We start from the raw sequence: 21,961 nt of genomic DNA on the forward strand, positions 1-21,961 counted from the left end.
CGTACAGCCAATAACCACACACGATATCACCATCGCATTAAAACGCGAAGACTTTCATTCATCAAAACTGAAAATTAAACGCATAAACTTACAAAACAATGATCGCACTGGCTGACAACTTGTTTACTTGGCTTTCTGCCTACCGGAAGTTAGCGGCCGATCACGTGATCATAACAAATGACACGCTCAATGATTGCAATTTAAAAATGTTTTTTTTTTTGTGTTATTCACAACTCGATAAAAAGAATTTGCGATATTCGTATGAAAATGTTTTATTAGGGTGCGTCTAATAAAAGAAAGCAGAACGGTTTGATACACAAGGATTAAAATTAAAATAAATGTAACTGCTGCGAGTGTTGGTTTAACTAAAATAATTTAAAAGGCGCTCATATCAATAAAATATATTACAGTAATCCCTCGTTTTTGTTTTATTTGTTTACAAAGTGTCGAACCATTTTTTCCAACACCAGTGAAGGTCACCTAATTGCAGGAATGATGCTCAAAAGTCATTTCAACTGCAAAAACATTTAATTGCAATACACAGAATTGAATTCTACTGTACTCATTGCTGCCAGGCACATCAACAAAAAAAGGGAGGAGACATTTCAGAATACCTTCAATCACAATCATCAAGTAGGGTGATGAGGTGATACCTGAATAGCTCGCCTGGACTCAGGTGAGTCCCAACTTGACCAGAGCTCCCCTTGTCTCCATTTGTTTTAATTTAAAACATAAACAGAGACCAACCCCGAGGGTCAAAAAAATCAAATAAAAAAAATGACATGTTCTCAGATAAAGCAAGAAATGAAGGCAAAGCAGGAAAAAAATACAGACTATTGTGATGGAATTTCACATTCATCCTGGATTCAATGTCATTTTTCGGGGGGGAGGGTAGTTTGTGACCCCCCTAAAGGCTCCGTTGACAGTAGACCTTTTGAATCAGGCATGTTTTTAAACAACATGAAGATGAAATAGGCCACCAATGACCAAAAACTGCTCTCATTGTTGGTCTGGAGTATGCTACCGATTAGCAAAAGGTGATTTTAAAGGCCACCGCGTATGCAAAAAAATTACTATAAGGCAAAAGTTGAGGGTTTAGGCACCCTGAAATTTGAGCGTGCAAAAAAAAAAAACAGTATTGAGATCGAACCATTTAACAATGGTGATTGTTGATTGACAAGGTGATGATTGTATAAAGCAGGTTTAGTGTTAATAGGAGGGGGGGGGGGGGGCGGAAATTAGGCAAAAAGTGCAACAAGTTGAGGACAACAGATCAGTCCGTGTTTGCTTACAAGAAAAAAAAATGTTGATTTTCTCATGTACATGTGAGACAAACAGGGGGGGGGGGGCACGGAATGAGATGCATGGTGGAACAGACAAAACATGTCAAGAGCAGAACCTCTTTAAGAAAAGTAGGGGGGGGGGGTGAGAGGATCAGTAGAAGACCACGCTGGACTTCCCTCCCGGGGGGTTAAGGACCCTGTTGTGAGAGCGAGGCTTGGGACCCAGGTGAGGCTCGTGGTTCTTAAGGTCATCGGGGGGCGCGGTGGATGAGGAGCAAGAAGAGGAGGCGGGCTCAGGGGGGGCCGAAGGAGACACGGTCGGAGGCGCAGTCGGCTCCTCCTTCGCCGGTGACGGAATTTGCTCTTTCACCTCAGGCTGGCTGACGTTGACTTCGGGCTCGCCGACTTTGACCTCGGTAGCTTGAACGTGAAAGAAATCCATGATGAAAACGCCACAAATATGTCAATTTGACATTTGATTCTTAGCGTTACACAGAAGCCTCACTGTGTGCAGCTGTATGCCCTCTGATTGTCTCACCACAATGGGGTGCAGAGCTTTCAGCCGCTTTGCTCCCAAACTCTGGAACTCACTTTACCGCCCAATGTCCGTAATATCCACTACCTTCCTACTTTCAAATCCCACCTCAAAACCCACCTGTTTATAGTTTAATGTGCTATTTTATTATTTATCGTTTTATTCATGGTTTTATTGTTTTATGTGTTGTTGTTTTCATTGTGCTGTGGCAGCCACACGCGCTAGTGTTCACTCAACACAAAAGTAACAAAGTAAAATAAAAATAGATAGCAAATAGCGAGCTAGCAAGATAGCTAGCCAGATAGCTGGATATCTAGCTAAATAAATCAAGAAAAGAGTCACACATTCAAGGCCGTTGTTGAAAAAAAACGTTTGCCCAATGCTACCTTAAAAAAATATTGTATTTACAGATGTATATGTACAGACAACCCTATTCTGCACATTTGGCGGGAATATTATTACGTTTTGAGATTCTGTGACACTGAATATTGTCTATTTCAATAAAAAAACTGCAATTAATTTAATAGTATTGTGTAAAATGCTCACCTGGTGATTCGGGTTCGGGTCCTACAGCTAGATTGTCCTGTAAAAAATTACAAATAAATAAAATACCGTATTTTCTGGTGTATGAGGCTCAACTTTAATGAATGGTGTGTTTTTAAACTTTTTCCATATGTAAGGCGCACCGGAGTATAAAGCGCACCTTTAATAAATGAAAACATTTTCCAAATATAATATAGAAATATATAAAACTTTTCCAAATATTAGGCATAGCACATTATACGGCGCTACAGTAGAGCCTTTTAATGTGGTATAGCTAATACAGGGATACCTCGACTTACGAATGCTTTAGCTTACAAACTTTAAATTCGCGAGTGTCGTACGTTTGCTATTATGGGACCGAAAAAGACCCCACCACAGGCTCGTGTTAAACCGAAGAGGACACAAAAGAAAATTACGGTCGAGCAGAAGAAGGAAATCATTGAAAAACACCAACGAGGTGTGACTTATCTGTCCCAGTACCATTACGCTAAGTCGACACAAAGGTAAATAAAATGACTTTATTATACAGGACAGTTTATTTATTTAATCACAATACAATATCAGATTTATTATACATAAAATAAGGTATATTCTGTGTACTTTTAAGGCTTATTTAGTAGAAAAGTGTGTTTTATGGGGACCTGGGAACGGATTATTCTCATTTTAATGGTTTCTTATGGGAAATAAATGTTTGGCAGACAAACTTTTGGTTTTACACATACTTTCTGGGAACCAATTAAGTTCTCAAGCTGAGGTATCACTGTATCTAATGCACACTCATCATATTTCAAAGTGCATGTTGAAGCAACGGAGAATGACATTGAAACATGGCGTCGAATTCACCTTTGGCTTATTTGGGTGACTTTGGCTTGGGCTGGAGACATCTGCGCTATCCCCCGATGCAAATATCTTAGTGGTTTGTCCACCTGGAGGAAGTGGTCTCTGCGGTTGGACTGGAGGTTCGGGTTCCCCAAATATCCCACTGCTCTTCCCACCTGGAAGACACCATGTGTGTGTTATGGCACCAAGAATGAACATCAACAGATTTTTGCCGTACGTTTTTCTGTGGCAAGATGTCAACTTTGGTTGCTCACATATGACATTTTAACATTACGCACATTATATGCAGAACAGTGGAGGGCCGTGCATGTCAATCCTAGGCCTTCAGTAGTGCTAGGTCTGAATCACTCCACAGCTGCAAGTTTGGTGTGATTTACTACACGCCCACTAGAGGGTGTTGTTGGCCAGGAAATAACATGTGACTGAGAAATTTAAGAAATACTGTCATTAAACTGTTCAAATGTTGACAATGAATGTGTGGATTCATGAAAATCTAAAAAGATGGCAATATTATTTGCTATTTTTGCTAGCTTCGGAGCTGTCCAACCTTTCTTAATGATGCCCGTCCATTCTTGATTTGCTTGAAAATGGCTTTAACAGTAAATCTGAAACTGCATTTCTTCTCTTCCTTCAGCCACGTTTATCTCACCTGGAGGGTTGGAGCGTCTGGGTAATTTCTGGGGTTCCTCTGGGGCGGTGAACAGGTTAGATGCCATCTTATTCGGCTTTCTCGATAGGGTGGCCTCTTCTTCGTAGCCACCAAACAGGTTACTGGAACCACCACCGGGAGGCCGGAGCACCCTGTAGCGGAAAGAGCCTCTTAGTTCAACTCTAATCTGAATTAAGTTTGCAATCCAATTATATGAAGTCGAATGTTTTTGGATTCGGAAACGTGACAGAAATGAGAAGTGTCGAACTCCAAACTTTAAAATTCTTCTTTATACATTTTACTCTTTCTCTTCTTTCTATTTATAACTATCTTATCTATTGTTTTCTATTTATGATTGTATTTTATTTATTATAGTATCTATGCTTGTCTGTGACTGTAAAGTGTCCTTGGGAGCTTCGAAAGGCGCTTAAAATGAAATGTATTATTATTATTATTACAAATTTCATTTGGTTGACGGGCGTATTGTTAGTTCAAAATGGAATGTTTTCCTTATAGGCTCCAAAGTTTTTCCCGACATTTTAGAGTAGTCTGTGAGAGATTTCTTGAGTAAATGATGTGTGTTGTGAAAACGTTTCCGTATGCTACATCGGAATGCTAAAGCAGCATGCACAGCAAAATCTGCAGGCAACGCGATCAATCATATGATCGGAAAGATCGCCGTAACCCTAACAAAATGTATGAAACTTTATCAAGTTGCCAGAGGCCAATACACGGTTTAAATCGGGGGGTGTGATGCGGTAAACGACAGAACTGATAAAATAAATTAATATGAAGAAGCCCTGTGGTGACTATCACTTCAGGGATCGATGTAGCCGCGTAGCGTAGGAGCTAGCACAAAGACGATAGAGGAGCTTCTTCACACTTCCGCAGGCGCAGCAGACAACGCCTGCTGCAAAAATCTCAACTCTAAATTGAAAAATGGATCAGATGAATCAACTTTAAATGCGTGAGCTCTTACTGAATTAAACAAGAGATGATATGCGGAAATACAACTGTCGTTATAGTATTTGAAAGGGGGGGAAACACACCAAAAGCACTACGACGTGTGTTTTTCACATGACACGAGTCAGTCGGCCAGTTACCTAAGATTCAAATTATCTTGCAACACTTTATTCGTTATTCACCTTGAACTCGGTTTTGCCCCGTTGTCCATCCCTTGAAACATGTTCGTCGAAGTCATGGTGGATTTTTTGTTAAGGATGCCTTCAAGTTTCCGAAGACAACTTCGTCACTCTGCCAACAGGGCGACTTGTACGGTTGCTCCTTCGTCTTGTCTGCTCCCACCCAAATTCGTTTGCGAAGAGTGTCAGTTGGGACAAGAGAGACACCGCGCGACGTAATTCGTCACAAAGCCGAGCTTTTGTGTGGGGTGCGTTTGTTTTAAGTCAGAGGACAGCCTGCCTAGTGGCTTGGTGATGTTTTTTATGGACAACAAAATAATTTTCAACGTAAATGTGAATAATTGCCAGGAAATATACAAATACACGCAAAAATGCACCCCTGAAAAATATACTTCAACTCACAAAGTATTTGTACTTTCCACAACTCGTCATAAAAAGCAAAACCATGTAATCTGCTAAATTTGCTGGTTAATTCGTAGATGTACAATAGTTCCCGTGTTTACTTGGGCACGAGGCTTCTACGGGACTGCAATGGTTCACTAAAATTGTTTTTCAATAAAATTAGACAAGAAGTAATGTGACCACGCGCGTCTTTTGATACGTAAAAGCAACAAACCCGAGTACAACAGGAAAAGAAATACAATTGGTGTTTCGCCGGGTATTTCTGATTATCAATTGGTAGAGTGTTACGTCAATCATAACCTCACCCGCCTCCTCGTGGACTTCCAAACCAATCACTGGATTTGTTTTCGAGTTGTAGTGGGCGTGCCAACCGCGCGTGGAGGAGGAAGCCACATGAACTGTCATATGTAGCCAAGTTGGAGGCAAACTGCTCTCGTTCAGGCTAGTTTGGACCTCGAATGGAAACGTCAATTTGGGACTTTACTGCAGGTAATACCAACGCATTCATGTTGTTATGAGAAGCAATTGGGTGTATTTATTGGAAGGAAACTATTTACACGGTCGTATTTTGCAGAGGCGTGATGTCAAATAGTTAGGCAGCAACGCTAGCCGGTAATGTTAGCAATTTGGTGGGATCATGTTTTGTCGGGAGATCATTGTTTGTGTACATACACATACTTTTTATTTACGTCAATGGGCACGTCAATTGGTTCTGCAACTTTTCAAAACACCTTGTCGTTTGTAATGGTTTGCTTACACTGTTATCATCAATCAGTTGTCATTTAACTACGAGTTTATCTGGATTGTCAGTTTGTATTCAATTGAGTGCAATACGTTTGAGTAAGGATACTAGATTTGAAGTCATTTGAAATCAGAAAGGGAATGCATTTGACCATGAAATAAAAGTGCACGTGTTGGCACGTTTTTCATGTGAATTTCACAATTACCCAAGCGCAAGAGGTGGAATAAGGAGGCTGAACATGCTGTATTGCGTCTCAAAAAGTAAACATAGGATGTGTTTGACAGCGATGTCATGTGTTACCCTTGCAGTTAACACAACAGGGCTTTAAATGCCTTGTCAAATGCTGTAATTTCTAATTATTTTCGAACACAACACCCATGGCGACAACAATTCGCCTTTGTTATAGCTATGAATACGTTTCTGACACAATCAAGATGTAATACTTTTTTTCAGAACATCCAAATCTCAAACAAATAACATCTTAACAGCTTTTTGAAACTGTACTTTAAAACCCACAATGAGAGCTTTGAAACACTCGCCAACGTAGGAACGTATATCATGATTATTGATGCTCATAAAATCATATAAAACGCGATATTTTGATCTCGACACAGCAATGTGATTTTTGTCGACAGTACAATTTGAAACTAGATTGTTGATTGTTGTCACCACAGCCAAACAAATGCAGGATGTATCTGAAATAATGTGTTTTTTGGAGCCAGCACGTCTTCAAACGGAATGTGACGTAGCAACGTGCACTAAGGTTTATTAAAGTATTCTCGTGGATAATGAGCTCAAGTGACCGCGCTTGTGATGAATATTCTTCTCGAGATGGAGCAAATATGACCCTGTGGCGGTGAGTCGAAAAGTTTGATGAGTTAAATTGTCGAAGTAATATTTGTAAGAGACAACAGTGGAACTGCGCAGAGTTCGCCTCAGTCGAAGCTGGACAACGAAGCAGGGCAAGCAGATGAGCGACGACAACCGTCGTGGATTTATTATGCTCAAATTGAACAGTTCTTGCCAATCGAACCGGTCGGACCCATGGTGAAGAGAAAGAAAACGTCGCCCACTCCCGAAGATCGTGAAATTTGGTAACATTGCGTTCGAAAGAAACACTTTAAATAGAGGTCGAATGCACCGACGGGTTCTCGTTGTCGTTTCTGCAGGGCGCTAAAGTGAAAAGCGCTCGCATTTGAATTTAGTTCATATTCGATCTTAACGTGAACGAATTTCAAGGCTCGGAAGTCTAGTTTAGACCCAGGCCAGTTTCCGGAACGTGTCTGTCGTTAAGTTAAATGTATTTTCCGGCTGCAAATGAATATATTTGGTGGTGTTTTATCGGGACTGGAAAAGGGATTTGAAACAAACAGCGGCGGCCATGTTGAGAGACGGCAAACGTCGTGTTTAGAAGTTCATTTTTGCTCATCGCCCTGCTTTTCGTGTGTCTTTTCGGACTCCGTGTGTTGTGGCAGCATGACACCGGGATCCAGGGAAGGGATTGGCGTCGATGGGACAGCGAATCCGTCCAGAAAAGCCGACGGTTGCGACGAGGAGGAGAGCGGAGAGCTGGCGACCGACGAGCTCAGTACAAAGGGAGACGAGCGAGTGGAAATTCCTAATCCAGCACCCGCTACTCTCAGCCCCGGTTCGGCTCAACCCGGACCGGGTCTCGGTCATCAGACCCAGCCGTCGGTGGAGCCCAGTACACCGTGTCACGACCAACATCATTTTCTCCGATCGAGCGTTCGACCTCCGAGTAAAAGGATCCGGAAGGATTCCATCGGCTCGGCCATCAACGGCCATGGCGGGGCCAAATCCAAAGGTAACATCAAACAGGACTGTGGGTTTTGTTTGTTAATCCTGTCCACTTGCAGTTGTTCTAAAAATACTATCTTTTCCTTTTGCAACAGTCTGTGTCAAATCGCTAACACAAAGTTACGTTGTCACCAGTTAGTGTCTACAAGTTTGAGGAGGTCTGCCTCCCTCGTCCGGAAAGGCACTCAGTCATTTCATCAAAGATTTCACACTTAATTTCCACTAAAACAAAAAATCGATAGGATGAAAGTGAGAAAGATCAAGTTTGAAAGCCATTATCTTTGTACTTATGACCTTGCCAAAAAATTTGGTGACACCATAAGTATCGACAGATCATTTTACAGCCACTTTTCTGCTGCGTACTGTCACACAAAAACATAGCTGTCAACTTTGGCTAATCTCTGCCCTCATAAATGGTTACAATTCCCGTATAAAAGTTGGACTACGCCATATATTATTTGAAATGATTAAAAAAATGCTAACAGGTGGAAATGCAGACAGTTTACCGCGCATGCGCACGTTATGCTTTTATCAATCTGATTGTACGCGGCGATTAAAAAATATGCGATTGATGATGACTTTTGCTGGTTTGCCGTGTCAAATAGTAGCGATCGGCATTGTCGTTAGATCCTGGCAGTTGAGAACAACTGAATTTGGTCTTAGTAAGACTGGTTCATTTTTACTGGTGTTTTGCAATTGACTAAAAATAGCAGCCTGCACGTTTTGGCTATTTTCGATGCTATAAAACGTTTTTTCTGGTGTCAGTTGGGAAACAAAACAAATGGTGTCGCTTGTCCTTTAAGCTTGGATAAATTTGGCCGTTGTAGACCACCCAGAGTTGATTTTGGACCTGCGTTCCAGAGACTTGGCCAAAGCAACGAGTTTGCTTTTCTTGCTTTTTTTTCCCCAAAAACAAAACCTCAGTTCAAAAATCTCAGCGGCAGGTTTCCATGTCCTTATGACCTCACGCAAATACGCCATTTTGTTCGTCATGTCACAAATGCGCGTCCACCTTGAATCATCCCAAAACGATATCTGCGTTGCAGGAGCAGAGAACGGTTCCTCTTCCCAGGGAGCCGTGGGACAATCTGGACCCGTGGCTGGCTCTTCGGGAGGAGTCTCCAAGACCGCCAAGGGCCAAGGAACCGCTGAGAAGGAAGAGCAAGCCGGTAACCAAAAGCGAGCCCGTCGTCAGTGGGAATCTTGGAGCGCCGAGGATAAAAACAGCTTTTTCGAAGGGCTTTACGAGGTACGACACCAAACGGTCTTTTGATATGAAATGGACCTTGTCACCTTGAATATTCGTATGTTGTTTTCTGCAGCACGGCAAGGATTTCGAAGCCATCCAGAACAACATCGCCATGAAGTACAAAAAGAGAGGCAAGCCAGCCAACATGGTGAAAAACAAGGAGCAGGTCCGCCACTTTTACTACCGCACGTGGCACAAGATCTCCAAGCACATCGATTTTGCTAACGGTACGTTGACAAGATCGCTGTTGGCTTTTTCTGCGCAACAGTGGTTGTGACTTGGACTTCCTCTCCTCCTCAGTGTATACGCGAGTGCTGAAAAAATCCTCTCAGGAGCTTTACGGTCTTATCTGCTACGCTGAGCTCCGCAAGAAAGTTGGAGGGCGTAAGTAAAGTTTTGACATTCGGTTCCTGAAATGTGAACTGGGCCTATTGGTGCGAGGGGGTCATGTGGGATGCAGTCAGTGGAGGGCCGTGGATTTTGTCGCTAGGCCTTCAGTAGTGCTATGTCCCAATCACACCACAGCTGCGAGTGTGGTGTGATTTACTACACGTCCACTAGAGGATGTCGTTGGCTGAGAAATAACTTCAGAAATACTGTCATTAAACTGTTCAAATTTTTACTATGAATTCATTATAACCTTGTAAAATTGCAATATTATTTGCTATTTTTGCTAGTTTCGCAGCTGTCCTACCTCTCTTAATAATAATAATACAGTAAAGTCTCGTTATATCGATATTCAAGGGAGTCCGAAAAAATATCGATATAACCGGGACTATCGATATATCCGACCCTGTTTGCATGTAATTTTCTCAGTGTGTGCATAGAAGTAGTATCGATATAACCGGGACTATCGATATATCCGATATCGATATAACGAGACTTTACTGTAATAATAATTTCCTTTATACGCGCCTTTCAAAATTTACAAGGTCACTTTACAGTCACAGGATAAGTTTTTCTGTGGTTGAGCAGCGGCAGCCACACGCGCCAGCGTTCACTTAACCCACTCATAGAACGCTAACTAGCCAGCTAATAGATAACTAATAGCTAGCTTGCTAGCCAGCCAGATATCTAATAGACAGCTCGCCAGATAGCAGCGCGCACGCACACATGCACACCTTTTAGTCTTTTGAGAACGCTGATGTCAACAATTTTTTAACCTTGCATTTTTGTCTCCGACAGTCATGGATGACAAAAACGTGGCAAAGTTGAACGAACTCATCCAACAAGGGTAAGTTGCATCACGACGTTAAATAGCTTAAATGAACATAATATAATCGGCAACAAAATTTGTTGACAAAGCCAAATCCACTCCCACTCTTATGGCTATTTTGTTTGTTTGGAAAAGGGCCACCACAGTGCGTTCCAAAGGGAGGAACTTACGAATTAAAGCTCCCATGTGTCGTGCGCTCAAGAAACTTTGTGACCCGGATGGTGAGTCCGATTGCGCACACACACACAAATACAGCCGAGAAAATATTAAAGGACAACCGACACCTCCGGACAAGTAGCGTCCATAATTTGTAAAATCACTTCAAATGACTTCACTTCTAAAGATTCCACCGCATATAGCTATATTTTATGTTTTAAGACTCACGCTGAATATTCAGAAAGTCTTGTTTTCGAGTTGATGCCCTAAGTGACATCACGGAGGGAACGCCCCTGACCGAGAAAGTGACACACAATGCATTTTGGGTATTTTTTTGTCGGAAAACACCATGTTGATGGCGAAATTAGAAGGAAAACTACTTAACTAATGCGATGGTGAATCGTTGTGTGTCGGAGCCAATTGCAGTAACGCGCATAAAGAAGGTGTAAGTTGACACAAATTCCCAGCGGACAAATCAGCCCATTTCCAACGGAGCTTGTGCGCCATCTTGTGCATTTTCTCGGACGCTGCATTGGAGTCCAGACGGCTCAACTTGATACGGAAGGGGGCGGGATTTTTGCAATAACAATAGCGATGAGGTGGGCTGCTGGTGTTTCCATGGTAACGGCACATCAAGAAGCGGCACTGCTTTTTCACACCTGCAGGAGTCAGCGACGAGGAGGACCAGAAGCCGGTGCGTTTACCCCTGAAGGTGGCGGTGGAGCTTCAGCCACGTAGCAACTACTCTTGGGCCCGCGTTCAGAGTCTGGCGCATAACCCTCGCCTCAGGTACCGGTGATTTTTTTTTTTTGCCGCAAACAACCTCAAAACGGTTCTTCTTGACATGTTCGCACGCTCCCCAACTTACGAACAAGATATCTTCCCGAACGGAAGTAAATTGTTGATGTACAGAAAATTGTCATAAAAATGGGAAAATTAGGGTTAGGGTTAGGGTGGCGTAAGTTGCTTCATTGCTATATTTTGTATGCAATGTATGTTTAAGGCTTATATAAGTCATCTGCTAGTCAATCTTTTTTTGTTTTGTTTTGTTTTTGTGCTAGGATGGTGGTGGAGCTTCACCGAAAAGTTTCCAGCCTCATCGAGTATCTGAAACAGAAGTGGGCCTATCATGACCAGAGAATTGTATCCATTTTGTTTGTTTACAAAAAATGGTTTTAATTCCTGCGCAATGCCAGACTTTATTTGCGGAATCTTCCACAGTCCAATCCGTTTATATTCTATTAGCTAGCTAGCTAGCTTTCTATCTATTTCAGTTACTTCAGGGTTGAATGAACGCTAGCGCGTATGGTATGCGTAAGCGCCTAGCTTACAGATAGCGAATAGATAGCCAGCTTGACAGTTAGATAACTAGCTAGGTAGCCATATAGCTAATAAATAGCCAGCTACATAGCCAGCTAGGTAGCTAGCCAGATAGCTAATAGATAGCTTATAGATTAGCCAGCTAGGTAGCTAGATAATAGAAATGAAATGTATTATTATTATTAACGAAAAGCAGCAAGATTGTTGCCCTTGACTTTGCCGGTTTAGATCAAAAGCCTGATGGAACGAGAAGCTTTAGAGGCGACTCAGCCCGATGGCGCCTCCCGGAGCAAAGCGGCGCCGGAGGAGCTCTTCCTTTTCCCGTCCGAGAGCAGTTCGCTGACCACGCTACCCGGCGTGGCTCGCGTGGCGCACTCCAAGGCCTCGTGCACCGTCCACTGGCAAGAAAGCGGCAGAGCCCGGCCCAACGCCAAAGAGCTCCCGGCTGCCCAGATTTTGGGTATCCACACCGCTGCGCCTTCGCGTACGGCGAGCAAATCTGGACGAGGAAACGTGGCCGCGAGCGCTTCGGGCGCTCCGCCGAGCGACGCTTGTCAAACGGAGCCGTCGAGCGCCGACATGGCATCGGAGGGTTCGGCCAAGGCGGAAGAGAAGAGGCCGTCATCTCTATCGGCGCTCGCTCGGGAAGCGGTGGTTCCTCGGGAGGAGGCGAACGGGGGAGGACCCCTTGAAGGGAGTAAAACCTCCGGCGCCATTTTGGAGCCCGAGGCCTCGTCGAGAGGTGCGGATGACTCACTAGAACCCTGCAAGGAAGAACCGACCGGGAACCACCCCTCCACGGATGCCATCCAGACCGCTTCGACCAAGCTCCCCGCGGGCGTTCCGGACGACGTCTTGGCGCCCGCCGTCAAAGAGCGAACGGTGGAACAGATCCGAGGGGAAGGCTGGAACGTCCGCGACGCCGAGAACGTCACGCTGGCCGAGTTGTACTTGATGTTGGGGAAGCCCGGCAAGCTGCAACTGGAGTACGAGTGGCGAGCCGTATCGCGTCCTCACCAAAACGCAACGACGCCCACGCAGCAACGAGCGTGCGGGAAACAACCGGTGCTGCGTTGTCTGCTGCGATTGGTCACCACAGAGGTCAACCCCAAACCATTGGTGGGCATTTTTTTTTTTGCTTTATTCAGTGTCTGAAATAACGTCTGCCCGGATGCCCGCGGCATGCAACTGTTACGTCGGGCGTACAACTTAACAAAACGTCTCCGCCTCAGTGGCTGACAACTTTTTTGAAAAAAAAAAGACATTTTTCAAGTCAAGTTTGCATAGAGTTGTTGCGGGTAGAGTGAAATGGAGTCTGAATGGAACCCGGTCGTAAGTCGGATGTTACCTGTATAAGAATCCAACTTGCACTCTTCATCTTCATGGAAGCAGCATGTTTGATGGTTGTCGCCGCATGTCCTTTTTCAGGCTCCCGAGCTTTGTTCCACGGCCACGTCGGCCACCCAGGACGACCAAAACCAAGCCCTCACCCCCCCTGGAAAAGGTCCCATTCCGGGGTTCCGTAGTCCAAGTTTTGGCCGGCAACTAGCCTCCGTCCGTGGTGCCAAGTTGCACCTGCCGAACGTTGGCGGCTCAGGTATCCGCATTGCCCAAATTCAACTCAGTCTCTCTACATACGTTTTTTTTTTTAGCATTCTAGCCAAGAATCAATAATGAACTAATTCACTGTCAAATATTTGCAAAAATAATCATAATAATAATACATTTCATTGATAAAAATGTGTCCACTCCAGTGAGACACACCGGGTTGAGAGTTCACTCAACCCGGAAGTAAATCGATAGAAAGTTAGCTAGCTAATAGATAGCAAGCGAGACAGCTAGACAACTAGCTATATAACTAATAGATAGCCAGCCAATTAGCTAGCTAGCCGGCCAGTATAGCGCTTTAACAACAGCTAAAGCTGAAACAAAGCACTAACATGGAAAAAAAGGCAAATGCTGCCCCCTTGTGGAAAGAAAAAAACATTGCCAGAGGCCATGGCCAGCGCTTTATCTGCACCCTAACAAGAAAAAAAAATGAACACATTCGAGAATGGCACTCAACGTCCTATTTTCAATTCCCGAATCAATTCGCAAATGGTAGTGAATGAGTTCAAAATCATTCAAGCGGGAAATCGGACAGGAAATGACATCACGGCGGCCATTTTCCTTTTTACCCCGCAGGCGCCCGCAACCTTCCGCGCTCTCTGTTGGGCTCATCGGGAACGCCGGCCACCGCCGGCGACTCTGAAGGCAACGTTTTTGCCGTGCCCACCACACTCCCCCCGAACAGTTCCCGCCACAACCGAATTTTCTCCCCCAACAAAGAAGCCGAATTGGCGCTGCGACAGCAGCTGGACTCCATCAGCGTAAGACGAGCGAGCGACGGAAAATTCCAAAGTTCTCGCGCAGTCCGTCACGATTGTAAACGTCTCCCCGCTTGTAGATGCAGTCGGATCTTTTTCTCTCGCGGCCGAGAAAACCTCGAAACAAACTCCGGAAGCCGCTCGTCGTTCAGGTGAGTTTTTTCCATGTTGCCCGTTTGATCCCAAGATGGCCGACAGGCTAAGCTTCTTTGCGTTTCGTCCCTAGCGAACACTCCTGCCGCAAATTACGGGCGACACTTCGCAGCACTTCTGTTCCTTATCCATCCTCTCCAACTCCTCCGCCACGGGTACGCTCTTCCGACGTTTATAGACGCAAACGAACCGGGTTATTATTATTCGTCTCCCTCACTTCCTGTCTTTTCGCCATCAGGAACTGGATCTTTCCGGCCAATTCAAACTCGGCTTGGCCCCGCCCTCCTCCCTCTACCGTCCAAAGCCTCGTCCTCGACGGCCCCCGGTTCCAGCCACCTCTCCAGTATGTATATATAAGTGTCTTTTTTTGGGGGGTGGGGGTAATGTAGAAACACAACATGCTGCGAGAACATTCCGAGAAGCAATTAAAAGCTGATTCCAGTCAAACTTTTGACCATAATCCGTTCCAGAAACATATTTGGAAACCTATTTAGTCGTAAAACCCAAACATTTCCCATTATAATTAACTCAGTCACTGTCATTCTCAAATTTATAAGCGCCTTTCAAAACTCTCAAGGTCACTTTTCAGTCACAGGATAAGTTTTTCTGTGGGTGAGCAGCGGCAGCCACACGCGCCAGCGTTCACTCAACCCAGAAGTAACCCAAATACATAGAAAGTGGGCTAGCTAATGGATTGTCAATGGATAGACAGCTAGCTATATTACTAATAGATAGCTAGCCAGCCAATTAGCTAACAGATAGCAAATAGATAGCTAATAAACAGTAAATAGATAGCTAATAGATATCAAATAGCCAGCTAAATGAACTCTAGCATATGGAAAAAAAATAGGAAGCACAGTGTGCTTGTTTCGAGCTGTTTGTCACTCCCAATTGAGGTTTATCGTAATTAGCTGCAAAAATGAAAAAGAAAACCTCTAAGCTAAATAGTAATTCAAATTTAGGTCAACTTATTCAAGAATTGAAAATAGGACATACAGTAGAGCGTGAATTTGTTCCTTTTTTTCTCATGCTTGGGTGCCGATAAAGCTGTTGCCATGGCCTCTGGCAATATTTTTCTATTCCACAAGGGGGCAGCGTTCCCCCCTTTCCCCCGTTAGCGCCTTGTTAGTTTCAACTGTTAAAGCGCTATATAAACCAATATGGATTGTATTGTATTTTGGACAACCGCCCTCATTTCAAGCTCATATAACTCCAGACCCATATCTTTTAGGAATTAACTCTTTTTTTTTTTTCAATTCTCCCTTTTTCTCAGGTGCAATTGACCTTGCAGCTAAGACTGCGGGTATCATTCCAGGAAGTCCTTGCCGGGAGTCGGATTCTACTGTGCCGCTCACCCCTGCGTCCATTGTTGACAGTGAAACCGACTCTCAGCTCCTCCAGCACAATGTCTCAGAGGTTAGACCTCCCCCCTCCCAGAATTAATTAATTAGATTGGATTATCCTTTATTAGTCTCGCAGTTGAGAAATTGACATTTCACAGCAGCAAAGTGATGGAAGGAAGAGGAAAGGAAAGAAAGAAGTAGACAAACAAAATACAGGAGCTGCTCTAAAGGCAGTCAAAAGAAGAAAAAAATAATAATATGACAACACAAAGACACAGTCATTCAATCTGAATGAAAATCCTACGTTGCCTTGAACACATTGTACGCCAACTAACCAATCAGAGGACAGAAAGATGTCGCATTGTGATAGCAATGGCAGCCAAGACGAATGAGGCTAATTTATTTTGGGGAATCAATAAATCCCGTTTCCGTGATCAACAATTCAAATTGCGGTGTTTCTGGAGACTCAACTCCCTCCCAGCCCTGGCCTGCCCCCGCTGCCCCTTCCCACGGCCACACTCACCAAACTCTGACTCCACGCTGTACTATCATCCTGAACTCTATTTTTTCCAGGGTTATTTTTCTGCAAGACCTCACTTCAACCTTTGACTACACTACGTCACTTTACATACGACACTACCTCACTTTATGATCCCGTCCCACCACGGTGCTGCTGTTTTGGTTAGCAAATGGCCGAAATGGCTTGACGTGAATAGAATAGTTATTATTAAATATCGGCTGAAATCTGGTTGCCACAAAAATAACAAAATAAAACTTATAACAATAAAATAAAATCTACCATCCATATACATATAGCAATCCTCCATTTTGTACTAAAGTTAGGACACAGCTAGCTAGCCAGCTAGCTAGCGTTTAGAAATGAAGGGATTCCCATTTCAAGGTTAAATCAGAGCATTGTCATCAAATGGTGAGTAGTTTTACTTTATTTGAATGTTATATTTGAGTTAGTGGCGAACATTTGCGGGTTGCGCGTCCGGCAGCTTATTTGCCAATAAAGCTGACGTTGACTTCCGCAGAACGGTCTGCCTCCGCCATCTCCGGGAGCCACAAGTGGTGGAGACTCGCTCCTCTCTCCTCCCAGCGTGGCTTCATTACTGGATATCTCTTTGCCGGGCCCCCCCGAGGAAGCTCTGACGACGGGAGAGAACCAAACGCACATCAGCGACTCCATCATCGAACTGGCCATCAATTCGGCACATTACGGTACGTTCAACGCCTTACTGACGACATCCAAACAATAAAGGACAACCGACACCTCTGGACAACTTGTGTCCATAATTTGTAAAATCAATTCAAATGACTTCTACTGAATGCATTTGACAAAGATTCCACAGCATATAGCTATATTTGATGTTTTAAGACTCGCGCTGAGTATTCAGGAAGTCTTGTTTTCCAGTTGATGACGATGCCCTACGTGATGTCACGGAGGGAACGCCCCTGACCAAGAGGGCAAAATTACAAGGAAATAACGCGATGGTGAATCTACTATCTAAGTCAGCTTTATTTGACAATAAAGCTGACTTTGACTTGACTTTGACAATTTGATAGTAGTTGACACAAATTCCCATCAGACAAATCAGCCCAGTTCCAACGGAGCTTGGGCGCCATCTTGTGCATTTTCTGGGACGTTACATTGGAGTCCAGACGGCTCGAATTGATACGGAAGGACTTCTTTCATCGATTGCAAACATTTATGCTTTCCTCTTCGGAACTATTTGAATCATATTCATAACTGGATGAGTAACAAGAAAGCATCTTTTTCCGAATCTGAACTCTCTGAAGCCGTTGTTTTGATTCTGGAGCAAGGCAGTTTGTGAATAAGTATCCTTGCGTGACGTCACGAACAAGGAGGCGGGACTTTCTGAATCTGCCCAATTCCGAGCTCATTCTATGGCAGTTTTGTGACACTTTAACTCATTTTTATTTGTGTTTTTCATTTGACTAAAAATATCATCCTGCCTGTTTTGCGTATTTTAGATGCTATAAAACGTTTTTCTGATGTCAGTTAAGAAACAAAAAAAATGGTGTCGGTTGTCCTTTAATGAGCAATTGGTTTTGATGGCTGTCACCATGCAGGCGAGGAGGCGCCGCTCACATCGGCTAAACTGACTAGCGGCGAAGGCTCCAAACTGTCGCCTTCCGTCAGCCCGTCCCGCGGTTGGATCCCTTCGCCCAGCCACGACCCCCAGTGGTATCCCAGTGATTCTTCCGACTCCACTCTGGGATGCCTCCTCTGTGAGTCTCGCCGTCCTTTTTTTATCTGGAATCTTGATTTTTTTTTTTTTACAGACACATACTTCAGTCCGTGTAATAATAATAGTAATAATACATTTCATTTTATTTATTATTGTATCTATGCTTATCTGTGACGAAAAATTTCCTTTATCATCCCCTTTATTTGCTAGCTATTTGCTATCTATTAGCTATGTAGCTGGCTATCTAGCGAGCTATCTATTAGATATCTGGCTGGCTAGCAAGCAAGCTTTTAGCTATCTATTAGCTAGCTAGTTAGCTTTCTATGAGTGCGTTGAGTGAACGCTGGCGCGTGTGGCTGCCGCTGCTCACCCATAGCATAGAAACCTTAGACTCTCTTCTTTCATCAGGAAGAGTTAATTCCTAAATGATATGAGTCTGGACTTATATGAGCTTGAAATGAGGGCAGCTGTCCAAAATACAATGTTTTTTTTTTTGTCAAATGAAATATGACATCACCCGAATGTGATGTCATTCCAGCTAGCATGGCTTCTTCAGAAAAGGGCAGACGGAGCACCCTCACCCCCTCGGGCCCATCCAGCGGGACGGCTTTGCTGGGTCCCAGCCTGCTTGACTGCAACTCGCATGATTCCTTTCAGTCGCGCGGTCTCCCAGATGTGGCGGAGGTACGTTTTCGGACGTCAAGTCACTCTGATATAACTAGCTAACCATTTTTTTAAAGCTCGCTAGATAGCTAGCTATCTAGCTAGCTAGCTAACTATTGGCTAACTAGCGAATGAGATATATATATATATATATATATATATATATATATATATATATATATATATATATATATATATATATATATAGTATATATACAGTAAAGTCTCGTTATATCGATATTCAAGGGAGTCCGAAAAAATATCGATATAACCGGGACTATCGATATATCCGACCCTGTTTGCATGTAATTTTCTCCGTGCGTGCATAGAAATAGTATCGATATAACCGGGACTATCGATATATCCGATATCGATATAACGAGACTTTACTGTATATATATATATATATATATATATATATATATATATATATATATATATATATATATATACATACAGTAAAGTCTCGTTATATCGATATTCAAGGGAGTCCGAAAAAATATATATGTGTACGCTGTTAAGATAGCTATATAGTTCAGCGCTAGCTAGCTAAATAGCCAGCCAGCTAGATAGCAAATAGCTAGTTAGCTAGCTAGATAAATAAATCAAGAAATATTCACACTGAAATGCAAGTCATCCCCTTTCACGCATAACACTCTTGTGATACCACCGACAAGGGCTTCAAAAGAACCCGCCACAACCCAACGAATAGATGACTTCTGAGATATATTTCCTTTCTACCTGTGTTGCCGCACCGTTATGTTCAAATTAGCGCAGTGAAGCTAAGCGATATTTTTAAACGCGCAGTGATTTCCATCCTGGCATAGCTTTTTGGGCTTTTCCCGTGCATTTCAAACGTCGTCCGTTTGCGTTCGCAGATGGACTCTCAGCTTGCCTGCATGATGAGCGAGAGCAGCGTGGACTACATTGCGCGCTTCAACGACCTGGCTCAAGAGCTCGCCGTGGCCGAGCCCTCCATTTTGCCCCCATGAAGGTGGAGGCGGGACAACTCCGTTGACGCCGTCTGGACAAAGCTAGCAAGTCGGCGGGGAGCGGAAAACGACAGTGGTACCGAAAGCCATCCCTTTTCTGTTTTTAAGTGCAATAATTCCATTGCGACAGCCATTTTGGCTTCACGCGACTTTTCTGCAAGGAGATAAAAATGCCCTTTAAAGTCTCATACACAACCTCATGTACAGGAAGTTGTCTGCCATATCCGAACAAAAAAAAAATGTCACCGATCACGTGGCTTTTCCTTCTATTTGATCTCAATCGTGCTATCGTTGAAGTTGCCTTGTTTTTTTTTTTTTTCACGTTCACATATCTCCATCCCTTCCGTTTTATCGGTTTTGTGAATATTTGCAGCACATAGCCCAGTTTTTTTTTTTTTGGATGTGGTAGGCAAAGTGGCAGCTTGGCTGGTGAGAACATTGGAGGAAGAACTTTTCGGTCACTTAATTTCAATTTGGTGCTGAAATATTTGAAATCGGTGACAATGATGCTTGATATGGAGCCCCTAAGGAAACATCGAAGAAAGGGGAAAAAACACTTTGCTCGATCTGGTTTTGCATTCCCTTGCAAAACTTTGCATTCCCTCGCAACAAATGCGAGATCTCGCAATCTTTTTTTTTAATGCGCGTTTATGTACTTCCAGTTCATCATCCAGGTAACCGAAAACAACAAACATGGAGCCTGTTCCCCCCTTCGTTCGTTTAATCGACTTTTACTTTAAAATTGGCTTGAAATACAACCGGAAGTACATAAACGCACATTTAAAAAAAAGATTGCGAGATCTCGCATACGTTGCGAGGGAATGCAAAGTTTTGCGAGATCTGGCAAAGTTTTGCATTCCCGGATTTTATCGCTTTGTATTTAAAGCCAATTTTAAAGTAAAACTTGATTAAACGAACGAACGGGTGAAAAAGCTCCATGTTTGTTGTTTTCGGTTACCTGGAAGATGAACCGGAAGTACATAAACGCGCGTTAAAAAAAAGAAGATTGCGAGATCGCGTATTCATTGCGAGGGAATGCAAAGTTTTTCGAGGGAATGCTCGAATAAACTTTACGAGATCTCACAAAGTTGTGGTTTTTTTTTTCTTCGATGTCCCCTTCGGGCCTCCATAGCTTGATGCACGTATTAACGAAATATTTTGGGCTCTGTCGACTGATCGAAACCTATGAATTTATTCAAGTACATATATGGATTTTCATTTTACTCCGGACGTGTATTTATTTCTATTTTTTCAAGTGAACAGTCTCACTCCTTTTAACTTCCAACGCGAGTGATAGCAACCGATTTACTTTTTGTGACATAACATTGTGGACCCGGTTGAAAAGTTGACTGAACGCCTGTGCCAAACTACAAATAGCGACCACACATATTTTACCTCGGGCTGCTCTTACTGCAGACATTTTATCCGTTTTGGTGCTCACACATCTCCCCCGCCCAAAAAAAGTCGAGCATCATTACATCAAGTGGTTTATCGAACCAGCATCATCCGAGTGTGAATTTGTTTTTTGTTTTTTGGCTTGAATGGATCTGAAATAGGAAGATAAGAAGGCACCGTGCTATGTGTACATTTCTAATCTGACATTTGAAAACGATTATTTTTATTTTATTTTTATTATTATTAAGGACTTGTTTTGTTTTGTACAATTATGATTCCACTATTCACTTGGCTTTTGTAACATAATGTAAATTCTTACCCGGACTATTTATTGTTAACATTTCTAAAGAAAGTGGTTCTCTTTAATTTAAGACAATTTCTAAAAAAAACGAAACAACCTATTGAAAATTTTCATTGTGTTCAAAAGTGTTTAAAAAAAAATCTGTGCATAAAATTGGCTATAGTTTTTTTTCTTTTGTGTTTTTTTGCCACAGCATTGTGAATGTCATGGTTATGGGCCAATGATGTGAGCTGGATTTTATTTTAACGGTGTTTGGAATATAGCAAGTATCAATTGAGAAATTTAGATTCGAATTTGCTTGCTGCCGCTGCTCACCCGCAGAAAAAAACATCCTGTGACTGTAAAGTGACGTTGAGAGTTTTGAAAGGCGCTTATAAATGAAATTTATTATTATAAATCCAGAAAATGGGTGACCTTTGGGTAGTTGCGACCGAGGATCATCGATAATAAATAATTACATTACAATATTGAGTCATTGGTTACCATGACAGAAAAATACAGATAAATTATTTGGCCTTGTTTCCTAACAGTGTTTAATGTTTCAATGTGAACTCATATTTGTTTTCCTTAAATCCTCCTCAATACTTTTATTCGAAATATTTTCTTCTTGCAGGCGCTGGTGAACGTCACAGTTTTC

The 21,961-nt window shown here is 43.0% G+C and overlaps 2 protein-coding genes across 5 annotated transcripts; one reads left to right on the plus strand and one right to left on the minus strand.

Annotated features, from left to right (window-relative positions):
* Positions 1-509: 509 nt before the first annotated feature.
* On the minus strand, positions 510-5,162 carry jpt2 (Jupiter microtubule associated homolog 2). The gene is made up of 5 exons (XM_089019406.1): positions 4,996-5,162; positions 3,851-4,002; positions 3,205-3,356; positions 2,365-2,401; positions 510-1,703 (listed from the first exon to the last, which is right to left on the minus strand). Exons 1-5 carry the CDS (start codon positions 5,049-5,051, stop codon positions 1,435-1,437), a joined length of 666 nt encoding a protein of 221 aa, XP_088875532.1. The 5' UTR covers positions 5,052-5,162; the 3' UTR covers positions 510-1,434.
* A 604-nt stretch (positions 5,163-5,766) lies between these two features.
* On the plus strand, positions 5,767-21,500 carry cramp1 (cramped chromatin regulator 1). 4 transcript variants are annotated; one of them, XM_089019302.1, is made up of 20 exons: positions 5,767-5,883; positions 7,612-7,961; positions 9,001-9,203; positions 9,277-9,430; positions 9,504-9,587; positions 10,389-10,437; positions 10,555-10,640; positions 11,241-11,364; positions 11,637-11,718; positions 12,124-13,014; positions 13,324-13,492; positions 14,080-14,264; positions 14,342-14,413; positions 14,488-14,569; positions 14,653-14,757; positions 15,688-15,830; positions 16,795-16,981; positions 17,855-18,013; positions 18,512-18,657; positions 19,515-21,500. In XM_089019302.1, the coding sequence occupies exons 2-20, from the start codon at positions 7,613-7,615 to the stop codon at positions 19,626-19,628; spliced, it is 3,384 nt and encodes a 1,127-aa protein (XP_088875428.1). In that variant the 5' UTR covers positions 5,767-5,883; position 7,612; the 3' UTR covers positions 19,629-21,500. The 4 variants fall into 4 exon arrangements, with proteins under 4 accessions (XP_088875428.1, XP_088875426.1, XP_088875427.1 ...); XM_089019300.1 differs by lacking the exon at positions 5,767-5,883 and adding an exon at positions 6,513-6,992; XM_089019301.1 differs by lacking the exon at positions 5,767-5,883 and adding an exon at positions 7,027-7,230.
* The last annotated feature ends 461 nt before the right edge of the window (positions 21,501-21,961 follow it).

This window comes from Hippocampus bargibanti, linkage group LG17 (assembly GCF_051943395.1).
Source record: "Hippocampus bargibanti isolate YZ-2025 linkage group LG17, ASM5194339v1, whole genome shotgun sequence".
NCBI lineage: Eukaryota > Metazoa > Chordata > Actinopteri > Syngnathiformes > Syngnathidae > Hippocampus > Hippocampus bargibanti.